The following is a 13,818-nucleotide window of genomic DNA, read 5'->3' on the forward strand; positions in this document are numbered from 1 at the left end:
GTGTATAGACCCAGGGCAGGTGGTCAGGAGGAGCACCCTGTATAGACCCAGGGCAGGAGGTCAGGAGGAGCGCCCTGCACCGATGGCCACGATGCGCCCCCTCAGCACGGCCCCTGACTGAGGGGCAGCAGGTGCCACCAGGCCCTGGGGTCAGTAAATCAGACAGCCCCCATGCCACCCCCCTCAGGCACTCCCAGGGCGAGGAGGCAGGCGGGGCCGGAGCACTCCCCACTCAAGTCCCCCCCGCGTGTGGGTCCGCACGGGCGTGGCGTCGGGGCCCGAGCAGGGTCTGAGGGGGTGGAGGGCAGTGTCCTGGTGCCTACGTGACTCTGACTGTCCCCAGCCCTCACACTGGCAGCGGCCATCACTCCTGTCTCAGACGCCACGTCCACCCTGCCCTTTGCCCTTTTCCCTCTGCCTGGTAAGGAGGCCTGGGTAACCAGGGGTAGGGGGCGAGGCAGAGTCAGTGGATACACTGCGGAATGTACCAGGCCCAGCTCCCGCCCCTCGCTGGTCCTGCCACCCCACACCCACCTAGGAAGCATGGGGGCTGTGTCACACCTGGAGCCAATGCCCCCACCCCTCCTGACAACAATGAAATCTGCCCTTTCCAGAGCAACATGCCAGGGCCCGGCTGACCCCAGGAAGTGCTCTCCACAAAGGACCTGCACACCAAGGAGCGGCAGGCCCCACCCTGGGCCTCGTTTCTCGGCCGCCGTGGGGAGCCAGCTCCCAGATGAAACACTCCTGTCCAAGGAGCAGGGACCCTCTTCGCCGGTCTCCGTTCTTTCCTTTGTTCTCCAGGCTGACAGCAGTCTGGCCTGCATTTAAGGGACAGGCAGCCAAGTCCTTCCTGTTGCCCTCAACCCACTTCCACAGGCACGCCCAGCCCAGGCGGCCCGGGGGAGAGGCCAGCCCCCTTGGCCTCCAGATGGGGGCAAGTCCGGGCTGCTGAACGGAGGTCCTGCCGGGGCCAGTGAACATACGGGAGATTTTGCAGCAGGAAGAAGGCACGGCCTAAGCAAGGCAGGGCTGCGGGACCCCGCACCGCACAGCCCCTCCTCACAGCCTTTCAGGGCCACCGCCGGAGCTGCACTCGCTCGGGGACGCTAACCCGCCACCCAGCGTGTTTTACCAGCTGCACGTCCTGCACCAGCTGCCGGCACACGGCACACGGAGTGGCCTCCCGAGCGCACATCCCAGGGGCCCTGCCTCCCCGCCTCCGCCCGGCGCACAGCAGGGACCAGGGACGTGGGGCCAGCGGCCTGCAGGGGAGGACGCAGCAGAAAGCCCGCCTGCCAGGTAACAATGGGGCCGTGGGGCGCGCGCTCTCACTGTTAGAAAAGAGCTTTTATCGCTTCTTAGAAGACCTCCTTGCCATTAAATTCAGCTCCACAATTGGCTAGGCATCCCTGTCTACTTCAGAGCGAGGACAAATAGGAGTTCATTCAGACTGCGGGTTAGGGCGGCGCCGTCCCCAGCCTCTGGGCAGCCCCTGCCGGGAGCGGGCTGGGCGCCGGGCGATCGGGGAGCCCTTCGCCCTCCCGCCTGCACCGACGGCTCAGCAGAGGCGTCCGCATCCGTGAGACCCAGCTGCCTGCCGTCCCGCCGCGTCCACCCGGCCGCGGACCAATGGCTGCCTGCGTGGCCTGCCGCTCGGCCGACGCAGGTTACAGTCGCTCAGCAAATGACTTTTCAGAAATAATGAAGATTTCCATCTTTATAAAATTAAAATCAGAGACCACAATGTGAGAACATTACTTTTCTTGCTCCGAGGACAACTCGGAATTTCACCCGCAAAGGGACAGAGGCCTGCCCGAGTTGGCACCCGAGTGGAAGCTGATAGGTGTCCCACCTGCAGGTGATTCCAGTCCCAGTAAGTGCCCGGACCAAAGCTCCAGGCCCCGGACACCAGGCCAGCTGTGCCGGTGTGAACCAGGCCTGAGGAGGGAAGAAATCTTCCCCCAGTCCCCAAGCCCCGAGAAAGTTCTGGCAAAACCCAATCTTATTAAAACATGAAGAAAGAAAGTCCTAGAGTCACGAAGGACATCCTAGATACTCCTCTAAATACGGCCTCTAAGTCCCCAGGCCCCTGTCTTTATTGCCACCCTGCAAGGGTGACGCACCCCCTCCCGGCTCCTCCCTGCAAACTTATCAGCAGGGAGCACAGTCTTGCTGAATATTCTCATTTCTAAATCCTTCCCCAGCTGACAGTGATCTATGCCTGCCTCCTGTAGGAGGGCCGACATGAAAAGCTAACGACCTCAAATCTTAATGGGCTTATGAAAAAGTATGTTGTAAGGAGATCTGCTTCTCCAGTTTTATTAGATTAACCCAATCCATCAGCTTCCCCACCACCTGGTTCGCTGAGGGTGAATCAGGCGCCTGTGGCGCCCTGGAAGGTTCCGGAGAACCACGCGGCTCTGGGACACACTGGGTGCTCCCCACCCAGGCACAGCGACAGACACTCTGCAGGTACTGGGGAGTCTGATGGCCCACGGCCACCTTCCAGAGCCGGAGAGCAGGTCCCCACGACCCTGGGAAATGCAAGACCGCAGGATAGAGGATGGATCCCTACACACAGTTTAAATGCTCCCCCATCGCTAAGTCACACACGACTAGGAGACAGAGCCGGGATGAGCAGCGGGGCTGACCGAGGGCTGAAGGCCTGGCACCAACACCACCCACCCCCTGACCTTCACCTGGGCCTGGAGGCAGGTGTGACAGCAGCCACGGGCCCCCTCACAGGTGGGGCTGGCGGTGTGGCCACAAGAACAGCGCTGCTTCCTTTACAGGCAGGAAACCAAGGTTTGCAGGAGTGAAAGCACCAACATGAACAGAGCTGGTCCACCCCCATGGAGGAGACCATGGGCCTGACCCCCGCACGGCCCTGCTGAGCTGAGCAGGTCCCGTGCCGCCGCGGCTCCCAAACAGCCCCGGTACAGCTGCACCCAGTTCAGCCTTCCACGGTGCAGGCCACGCCCACCTGACTCCTAAAGCCCTGGATACACGCCCTCTCCTCCAGGGAGGCCGCCCTGCTTCGCACTCCTGGAGTAGGGCTCTGGGTCCCGCCCTCGGTGCGAGGCCCTGCCCTCACAGAGCTGAATCCCCGTCACCCTCCTGACCCTCAAGGTCCAGCTGAGACGTGCCCCAGGGAAGCCTCAGGACCCCTGGGCAGGTGCGGTGCCCCCAATCCCCTCCCTCCTTCGTCACGTCCGTCACAGTGCTTCCTGCCCGGGCTGAACCGACGTCCCGCGGTGCCCACACCCCAGGCTGCGGACACCCAGGGGGTGGGTGCCTCAGGCGTCGCAGTGGAGGCCCGAGGCTTTGTTGCCGTTGCCCAGACCAGGGTTCTGATTGTACCTGGTGGGTGGACGGATGGAGGAGCAGATGGGTGGACAGAAGTAAAGACAGACGCACATACAACATCAGAAGGTACGCCCCCTTTGGGCTCAGGAAACTGTTAGTAGAGCTAACCTGCATTTCCAGTCAGAACCCTACTGCAATTCCATGGACTGACAGGCTGAGCTCCAAATTCGAAACTGTTTCTGGGAAGATGCACCCACCCCCTCAATCTTTGCAAAACGAATCTTTTCCCTTTAAAAGCGTCAGTGGTGCCCACGCTGCGCCGGACGCCACGGGCAGGTCTGTGACGAGCGAGGGCCCGGGCAAGGGCCACGTCTGCCTCCCGCCGTCACCGACGGCAGCCACCTCGCACCTCCTGCCCGCGCGTCTCCAGAGCGCGCCTCGGGCCGGGCCGCAGCTCCCGGCCCTCCCGGGTCTCACGGGCGTCTTCCTACCCGCTCCCGGTCTCCAGTCTGCGCTACCGACACCAAGACTCTGCGTATTCATTTCCTCTCGCCGTGTAACCAAGGTCAAACAGAGCAGGGCAGGCGTCCCTTCTCTTGCTGTTTCCGCAGGTCAGACCCGGGTTCAGCTGGGTCTCCTGGCTCAGGGCCTCTCGCGGGCTCAGCCCAGGGCTGGCAGGGACCTCCCTCGGAGCCCGCCACATGGGAGTCAGAGAACCACAAGTCCCAGGCTCACAGGCACATAATGTAAGACCACGTGGAGGGAGGGGCTTGGGCAAGTCACCAGAGCTCCAAGACCCCGGATCCAATTTCTGCAACGCCTGGCTGGTAGCAGCGAGAGCCCGGCAGTAGGACCCAGAGTCTGGACAGCTCTGCAGCTGAGACGCGTCGAGGGAAGAACGGTGCTCCTTTCTAGCGCCCACAGTGTGCTCGGCACCTTCTAGCCTCAGAGCAGGCAAGCACCCGCCTCCCCGTGAAGTCCCCTGGCACAGGCCCATGCCATGCACTCCTGGGCCACTGCACAGCCCGGCTGCGACAGCCCACACAGCCCCCAGCCCCCGAACAAGGCCCACCAGGCCCTTCACAGAACCGGGGGCCAACCTCTGCATCAGAAACACCTCCTCCCACCTGCACAGCGACGCCAGGGGCTGAGCTTCAGGAACGGGGCTCACCTAAGGCTCCGAGGGGCAGCACTGGGCTGGGATGGAGATTCCAACAGCTCACAGGCAGTGTCCTCTGCTCCGTCTGGGGCAAGTGGGCGATTCGGAGCTTCACTAGCACAAAATGCCCTCAAGCCATGTGCCTCCAACAGCGCATGCACCGAGGCCTTGGGGCCAAAGGCCCGGGTACCAGCGAGCCTGTCGTGAGCCTCCGGGAGACGGCCCTGCCCCAAGGGGTCGCCAAGGGGTCGCCCGAGAGGGCACGGTGACTAAACGAGCAGATCCAAAGCCACACCCCAGAGCACTGTCCGCACTTGGCCTCCCGCGCTCACAGCCAGCCCTAAGGATGCACTCGGGGACATGGGCAGCGCCAGTGTCTTACTTAGGATTCAAGCGACCTGTGGACGCCACTAGGAAGGAATTTAACAAATGCCCAAAGCCAATGACGTTACTGTGTGATACTCACCTGGCCAAAGGAAGTTTTCCCTCGCCTTGAGACACAATCACTAGCCTGTGGGAAATGTGCCCTCCGAGGGGCCCTCAGCACCGCCGGCGTCCTCCCCGTCCTCTGGATGGGGGAGAGGAGCCACTGTCATCGCACAGCCACACACACAGTCACCTCCACGTGGACGCGAGGCTGTGACACCCCCTCCCATGACCCAGGGGCCCGACTCCCCAGGCTCACGCCCCAAGTATCAACCAGGGAAGGTAAGACCTCAGTCAGAGCTCAGGTGTTTCTGGGAAGGAAGTTCTAAAATTCAGAGAAGACGCCACCACTCTCAGACCCTGGCCCTAACGTTTCCTTCCAGAAAGTGCTGACATTCCTTCTCACTCCAAGACGCTTCCCAGGGGCACAGTCACTTCTGGGTCAGCCTCACAGGGCCCCAGGGACGGAGGGACAGGCCGGCAGCATCCTCCGCCGCCTCCTGGGATCTGCACCCCTCCCACCACCACCAGCCAGCTCAGGGTCTTCCACTGCACGGCCACCCTCCCAGGCCCCTACCCTCGGCGGGGGGGCCTCCAGCCAGTCCGTCTCCTCGTGGTCACCTCAGAGCCAGCTGAAGTCCCTGCCCCACTGACTCCACCAGCCCCTCCCACAACTGCACCCACCACGGGCAGCCACTCCGTGGGGGCCTATTCAGTTTACATCCAAGTGAACGAAGATGAAATGTAAAATGCAGTTCTTCAGTCACACTAATCATGTTTCTCAAGTGCTGAGAACCCACATGAAGCCAGAGGCCACGCCTGGGTGTTCCTGTCACCCTTGGACCTTCTGCCTCTTGGGAGCCTCCCTCCCCGGCTCCACGCTCCGGATGGTCCTCTCCTGCCTGGGGGGCGCCCCCTCCCTCTGGCCGCACCTCCTCCTCTCCCCTGACCTTCCCTAAGCCATCCCGGCCACGCCCATGGACTTCCTTCCTTTAAAGGCCAAATGTAATTTTATTGTGTGTGGATGTGTACACACACCCGATGTCTTCATCCTGCCATCCATCGATGCACACCTAGGCGGCCCTGTGTCTTGGCTGCTGTGAATCATGCTGCCATGGACAGGAGGGTGCAGGTCTCTCTCCGCGATAATGATTTCATTTCCTTTGGGTAAATTCAGTAAAGTTACAGGATTAAAGAAAAACAATATACAAAAATCAGCTGCATCTCTATACACTAACAACAAACTACTGGAGAGAGAAATTAAGAAAGCAATCCCATTTACAACTGTATCAAAAAGAATAAAATGCATAGAAATAAATTTAACCAAGAAAGCGTAAACTCTGTATACTGAAAAGTACAAACTGTTGATGAATGGAATTGAAGAGGACATAAAGCAATGGAAAGACATTCCACATTCACAGACTGCAAGAACTAACACTGTGAAAGCGTCCGGGTCACCCAAAGCGAGCCACAGACTCGAGGCGTTTCCTATCAAAGTTCCAAGGGCGTTTGTCCCAGAAATAGGAAAACAAACCTAAAACGTGTCTGGAACCACAGAAGATCCTGAACAGCAGAAGCGATCTGGCTGACGCCCTAATACCACCTCGTGAAGGAGAACCACAAACCAGAAACTGCACCTCAGCGTCCTGCCCCTCAGGAGGCCTGCGTGTGTGGACCCCTCCGGGCGGCGCCTCTGCAGCAGGGCCCCTCTGGTGCAGGCACGCCCCACGCACGGGAGGCAGGACACGTGGGAGAAGCTGACGCGGCGGGACAGGAGCCCCAGTGCCCACCCCAGACAGCGTGTCGGGGGTCAGCGCCCTCTGCAACAGGGCACATGCATACCGACTCCCGTGGTCTGGGAGGAGGTCAAGCAGCTCAGACAAAAAGGTGGCTTCTGTCCCAGGGCCTGCGGGTGAGGGGCTGGGCCTCAGGGTCACGGATCCTGGGCCCTGCAGGCACCTGTGCCCACCAGGCCTCAAGCATGAAGTGCAGCCAGGGACACGGGGAGGGGGTGCGGCCCCTAGACCCACCCCTGCACCCGGGGCACCGGCCGCTGCAGGGAGACACCCAAGGGGCAGGCCCTGGGCTCCGGGACATAGAGGCCCATGAGCCCGGAGCCAGGGCCACCATCCCTGGCCTGCCAGCGTTACAATAAATAAAAGCCGCACTGGTGGCTGTTTTTCCATAGATAAGCAATTCAGGAGAACGTGCGTGAGGTCCAAAGACAGGGAGGGGCCGCCAAGGCTCAGCAAGCCCTGGGCGAGCAGAGGGCACGGGCTGAGCGCCTCTGGTCGCCCCGGAGCAGGCGGGCCCCGGAGTCACAAGCTCCCTAAATGCGCAGCTGTGGTGCTCTCCTGCCACAGGCTCCCCGTCCCCTACAGGGGCCCCCGAGGAGGGTCCCGGGGTCCAGCCTCAAGAGGTCACAGTGCCACTGTGCACTGTCACTCCTGTGACCTGTGGTCCCATGGCAGGGTCAGCCTGGGGTGCTCCAGACACCCCAGCTCTGTATCAGCTAAACTATGTCCCCCCAAATTCATAGGTTGAAGCCCAAACCCCCAACGGGCCCTTTAAGGAGGTTGACAAAGTAGAGGCCCTAACGCAGCAAGACTAAAGGAGGCTGAAGAGAACCAGACATCTCTCTCTCTCTCTCCACGTGAGGCCTGCAAAGACAGACTCTTCTCACAGGGCATGACGCTCAGACCTGCCCTCAGAGGCCCCTCCCAGGGACGTACGTGACTGGTGTCCAGTCTCAGGCCAGGCGCAGCCACGAGCGGCGGTGTGGCCCTGGGAGCGGCTGGAGGAGCCGCCTGGCCCAGGGGGGCCCCACGAGAAGGGCCGCACGCCTGGAAGGCAGAGGGGCTGAGCTTTCGCCTGCCCCCAGACAGACGGCCGCTCACAGGCAGGAACCCTGCGTGGCCGGAGGCCAAGGGCCTCTGCCCTCCCTCGCATCCAGTGTGCCCCCTGCCCCACTGGGGAGAAGCCAGAGGGAGTGGCTCCAGCCAGCACCTCCACGGGGCCCAGTGAGGACACGGAGACTCTGAGAGAGCCCCCGGGAGGCTACGGGTCCCCCCGGAGCCCACACCAGCCCACAACGGCACCCAGCGGCCTCTGCGGAGCCTGATAAACTCCAGCTACACTTCTCTGTCCACACCACACAGGAGGCGGTGGCTGTGGCCCAGAAACACCCCTGTGACCTCTCCTGTCAACCCGAAGCCCGTGCCTCCTCCAGACAGAGTGGGGCCGGGGGGAGGGGCCCCGAGGAGGAGCAGCGAGGGGCGGGAGGAGACGACTGGGACAGGAGCCGCCCCGACGGCCCCGACTGCAGACCGACAGCACGGGAAACACGCCAAGCATTCGAGGTCATCAAAATCCACGCGTGGGTCCAGCCGTGGAGGGCGGGATGCATTCTTGCAACAGCCCAGGGACGGGGAGACTGGGACCAGCCTGGCGGCCTGCTGGATGGGGCCTCACCACCTGCTTCCGCCCACGGCCGAGGCTCCCGGGAGCTGGACCACGGCAGCCGGCGCGCGGAGCCCTGCTCGTGCGGAGCACATGGGGCGGCCGGGGAGCAGGGGGCATCTCCCCACTGTCTGGGCTGCTTCTGGGCGGTCTGTGCTTTCTAACCGCCATCTTTCACGCTTGTGACGAACACCCCGCGCTCAGTTCTGTGCGGTGCCTAGTTCCCAGCCTGGGCCAGGGCGGGCGGCACCCGTCCCAGAGGGTTTTAAGCTACTTTCTAAGGGGTTAAAGAGTCAACGAAACCTGTAATGGCCCAGCTAATAAACACCCAGCTTAGGGGAGAGTAATCACCCGATCGCCAGCCTGTGATTACCAGGTACTTTCATTGCCAAAAGATGCAATACAATTTCATGGTTACTTGGGCCTGTAAAATAGAAACGCCCCCCATTTTTAAGATATGAAAAGGTTCACGAGCAGGGAACTGTCAGCTCAACAATGAGCCCGTGGTACAAATGAGTCAATTCATGACAAAATTTAATTTCAGGAAAATTAACTCAATAAAGATGCCACAATTGTGCTTAAAGTTTTAATACCTATTAGGAGTTTTAGCGAAGTGGTGCAGATCCATTTTCTGGCTCCTCAAAAGGCGACTGACTTAATACCTAATTTATTCGTAATGGGGACAGTATTACATGGAAGTCTGTGTTTAATGAGGGGACCCAGGACCTCGGCCTAACCCATCATGAGTGCAGAGCGTTTGCAGTTTACGGGATATTAAGTTTTGTTTCCTGGGATGTTACAGGGTCCTGATTGATAACACCCGCTGACGGCCGCTTGAACCAAACAGCCCCCAAAAAAAGGCTTTATGTCCCAGGAAATGTTAGCGGCCAGCAGTTCTGTAGCTGCCGAGTACCTAGAAAGCCAAACCAAAGTGGGGGACTTGGGTGCAATCTACTGACCAGTCTTAATTTCGGTCGTGAACACCATTAGAACGCACAGGCTGCGGCAGAGGACAGCAAAGGCGAAGCATAGCGCCGAGAGCCACCCAGCGCCCGTGGCCCCGCACAGGGCACACGGCCCACCAGGAACAAGGCTTCGGGTTACTGTTCCAGACAACCTGGGAGAGGCGAGCTCAGGGTGTGAGGTCGGCGAGCGTGGGGCCCAGCGGGGCAGCAGCCGGAGATCCCCATCCCGCGGGAAGAACACTCCATCCAGACCAAGGGCGCCCTCGACGGGGGAGGAGGGCTGGCCCGTCCAGCCTGCCCCTGGGCCCGGCCTCCCACCACCCCCCGCATGGACGGCCACAGGCGGGAGCCCAAGCCCGCGTCTGGACTCCTGCTGCCCCACAGAAAGCCCGCTGCCTGGGGCTCCCACTCCCAGCCTCCGAAGCCAGCTGCCCGTCCAAGGCCCACGAAGGGATGACGCTCAGGGCAGGAACAACTCGGCTTCCCAGAGTTCAGAATGGAACCCAGCCTCCACAGGGATCCCATTCCAAGTCCACACAGCAGTGGCTACTCTGCACATGAGGAGGAGAGGCTGGCGTGCAGACCCGCAGCACGGCTCAGCGGCAGCGAGTGTCTCCACCCAGATGAGAAGGTGGCAGGATGAGCAACGGGACACTCGAGGGAACAAAGGTGGTTTGTTGCAGAAAACTCAATCTCCTGAAGAAACGAATTCCATCAAAATCGGTGGAGAGGAGAAAATTTCATATTGCTCTGACTCTGTCAGTGATCTTCAAAAAATCCTTATTATGAATAACTCAAAACAGACAACGTGCGAGTCCTGAGTGTGAATGTTTCCGGCAGCCGCAGCCCAGGCTCATGCCGGAGTTACCAGCCTCCTCGCCACGCTGACCCACCCCGGGGACCGGAGAAAATGCAAACTGCCAGCAAGCCCTGGGGACGCTGTCACTGCATGGTGGAATGAAATTCAGCTACAAATAAAACTGCAGAAAGTTCCTGCTCGACCTCATACCTAATCAAACGACAAGAACACCAGAAACGGACTTCAAGGCCGCATTTCCATGGAGAGGATGCTCCGAAGACAAAGCCAAGTGCGGCACAGACCCGGAGCAGAGCGTGGCCAAGGCGAGCTGCGGCGGACAGGGCCCGGCCCTCGTCGGGGGGGGAGGGGGGGGGCCCGGCCCGGCTCCTGGCCCCCCTCCTTGGGAGGGGTGGGTGCTCACCTGGTAGGTGTCCCACAGGCGGACGGTGCACCTCAGGGGCAGCTCCCTCATCAGCAGGTTGTTCATCCAGCGGAAGGCAAACTGCAGGTACCTGACCTCGTGCTGCTCCAGGTGCCGGTGGACTTGCTCTGCGGGAGACGACACAGGCCCCAAGGCTGTCAGGAGAACCCGAGGTCCACCAGCAGCCCCGCATCCCTTCCCCAAGGCCCCGTGCCCGCCTCAGAAGCCCCTCCACCCACCCCAGCACCGCCCCCCAAGGAGCAAGGAAGTAATGAGTGCTTTCTAGCACAAGGCTCTTCCTCTCGTTCCGCCACGGGCGGCGGCGGAAGCAGTATCCGGGATCACGACAGCTCCGTGCGTCGAGCGTGTGCCCCGTGTGGGGTGCCCCGTGTGGGACACCCCATGCCCCCCACCAGCAAGGTGAGCAGCCCCCTCCTGCCTCACACATGGGCACGTTGGTCTGAGAGGCCAGGGGACACCCTGGGACCTGAGGCGGAGCCCAGGCTGACCTGCATCTGTCTGGTCCCACGGGCGGTGTCCCAAGAGAAGGGACAAGCTCCTGGCTTCCAAGACACCTTCAGTCTCATGCCAGGCAAATGCTCCATGTGCTCCCACCCTGGCCAGTGAGGGGGCAGGCAGACACACCCCCGGACCCCCAGTTTAGGGCCCTGAGGGGAACCGAGCCCGCTGCGCGATCTCCCACCAGCCACAGGGTCCTTCTTCCTCACAGAGCTGCACGAACCGCATCTCCACAGCCGAGTCCCCAGCGTCCCCTACCCAGCCTCCCTGCAGGGTGACAACAACCGCTGGAAAGGCTGCAGATCTCAGGCGCTCTGCGGTGTGGGGTCCTGGAAGGGCCCCTCCAGGGGGCAAAACACCCTGGCGATCCTGGGGACTAGCGCCTTTTCCCAGCATTCTGCCCACCAAGTGTGCTCGAAGGACCTGGGGAGCATGGGCGCTGCCGTAACACTGAGCAGGTGCGGCCAATCCTCCAGGCTGGGAACCAGGGTGCTCCTATACTGACTTCTTTGAACCGGGGCCCCCGAGGACTGCTAACTGCCCTGTTTCTGCACACATCCCTTCTCCCACGTCATGACTCACACATTCCTTCTCTCTAGGTCTTACCTCCCTCATCAGCCTGCCCTGAGAAGCAACCCTGAAAAGAGTTCTCCCAAAGAAAGTTCTAGAAATGGCACACAAACCAGTGTGAGAGAGAAGCTGGAGCTCTGCTGTTCACGGATCTGTCTTTACGCCTGTTCCTGATCACTTACAACGGCGCAGGAACTTATTTACAGAACCACTAAGCGAGAGGGAGGGGCCGGGGGGAGCCGGAGGACCCTGCCCTGAGACCCTCACCACGTTTTAACAATCGGGAAGGCAGTGCCGACTCCAAGCGTATCCAGTGGATTCAGGTGACTTTTCCTGGGTTCCGGAGCCCTGAGCATTTGTTCACGTCCCTCATCCTGCACAGCAAGGTGGAGGCTCGCCAGCTGAGGGGACGGCAGGACCCTGACCTCCCAGGGTGCCCCCTGGATGCGATGCCCATGGGGTGGTGGCCTCATCTGGGCCCGGCAAGCGGTGAGTGCCTGGCACGTCCGTGGATGGGGGGAAGCGAGTCTCCCGGCCAGGCCCCGTGCCCGCAGCGCCGTGGGCTTCCTCAGCTACAGGAGGGCGCCATTCTCGAGCAGGGAAGACAAACAACCCTGACAAGCGCCTGGGGGGCACATGGCACCGTCCTGCCGGAAAACGGCAAGCCACCAGTTTGGGAAATTAAACACATATTTCTGGAACATCTGTCACTGAAGGAACCTAACCAGATAAAAATTAACCCTTTCCACCTGAGGGCCCCCCCACCCCGTCTCAGGCTCGGGCAGAGGAGCCCACCCAGCCAGATCCAGTGGCCGACAGCCCTCCGGCAGCTCCCGCCCGCAGCACCCTCACCTGCGCCCGTGTGAGGCCAGCGAGGTGGCTCGCCCAGGGCTCACATGAGCCGCAGATGGGACCGCAGACCATCGCCCACCTTGTCCTGAAGTGACCCCACAGACCCGCCCGGCGTCCCTGGGTACCAGCTGCCTGGGCACAGCCGTGCCCTCTGCAGACGGGGGCGGACCCCTCCTCCACAGGGGGCCCCTCACCCACCAGCTCTTTCAGGGAAGCTAATCAGGGCCTCCACGTGCCCCGCCGCCCGTGACAGTGAAGCCCCAGAAGAGACACGGCCAGCATCCTGTCCTCCAGGAGCCTGGCCACTTGCAGGAGAGACAAAGAAAACGCAGCCTTGAGCCTCCAAGTTGCCTCTTTTATCAGGACTGCCGACTCCGAGTGCCCAGAGCTTCTGGGCTTCTCTTCGCCCTGCCGCAGGCCCGAGCTGCTGAGCAGGGCTACGGAGGCCACCTCGTGCCCACCTGGTGGGGAGGCGCCTTGGGGGAGCGCCCGCCAGGCAGCCCACCCCCCGGCCGGGCCACGTCAGCTGGGTTCTGGCCAGCAGGAGCAGCCACCCCAGAACAACGGGGGGCAGGCCTCGCTCACGCGGACCGGCCTCTGTTCTGAGGCTGGGGCTTCTCTGGAAGCAGTGACGGAGAGTGACAGAGCGGGCCAGCCACCGCTCTCCCACCACCTCCTAACGTGCCGCCTCCGACGTGAGCGTGGTGAGAAATGGACTACTAAACTCTGGGCATTACTTTCAATTTACATACATCAGAGTGCAAATGTTTATGCTGAAAAGATTCATTTTTCCTGTTTTGTAAGTAATTGTGAGCAGATGCTCCATCACTGATAAAGGTAATTTGGTTAGCAATAATTCTGAATTTGAAATTTCCATTCCACTGGAAGTCAGAGTGTACACAGAGCGAACGAGCAGGCAGATGTAATTATTGTCATCTTTCAGGCTGAAGAGATAGATGCTTTTCATCAGGCCCTTCCGCGGCAGGCCAGGGCGGGGACTGCTGCAAAGTCACAGCAGGCGGCTGTCCCCCAGCGCGTGCTGGGCGCGGCACCCGGCACCCGAAGCCGCAGGCCTGCAGACGGGCGCTCCTGCTGCAGCATCCCGTCTCCTCAGTTGAAAATAAAAATAACACACACACACTGTGTCCCAGGATTGGCGCTAAAAGGAAAAAACCTGTACCCCCTCGACACGGCAGAGAAACACGTGCTGTTCACGCGTGGCCAGCGCCACTTAGATTAATTTGCCCAAAGAGTGAACGCAGTTGCTCGCACAAAGAGACCCGCCCAAAGCCCGTCCACAACGCCAAGCACAGACGTGACCGCGTCAGGCTTCCGCGGG

General features: G+C 61.1%; 1 protein-coding gene across 2 annotated transcripts in view; it reads right to left on the reverse strand.

Annotated features, from left to right (window-relative positions):
- Positions 1-13,818, reverse strand: part of TBC1D22A (TBC1 domain family member 22A) — a 241,839-nt gene that overhangs the window by 54,472 nt on the left and 173,549 nt on the right. The window contains exons 11-13 of one of the 2 annotated variants that reach the window (XR_004140407.2): positions 10,539-10,666; positions 5,933-6,055; positions 4,935-5,036 (exon numbers count right to left, since the gene is read on the reverse strand). Coding sequence is in view for 1 of the 2 variants with exons in the window: in XM_031463479.2 (XP_031319339.1) it covers positions 10,539-10,666 (128 nt within the window). In the remaining variant the exon portion in view is untranslated. The remainder of the gene's footprint in view (positions 1-4,934; positions 5,037-5,932; positions 6,056-10,538; positions 10,667-13,818) is intronic. The other variant, XM_031463479.2, reaches the window with a different exon arrangement.

The sequence above is a fragment of the Camelus dromedarius genome, chromosome 11, assembly GCF_036321535.1.
Source record: "Camelus dromedarius isolate mCamDro1 chromosome 11, mCamDro1.pat, whole genome shotgun sequence".
In the NCBI taxonomy this organism is placed as follows: domain Eukaryota; kingdom Metazoa; phylum Chordata; class Mammalia; order Artiodactyla; family Camelidae; genus Camelus; species Camelus dromedarius.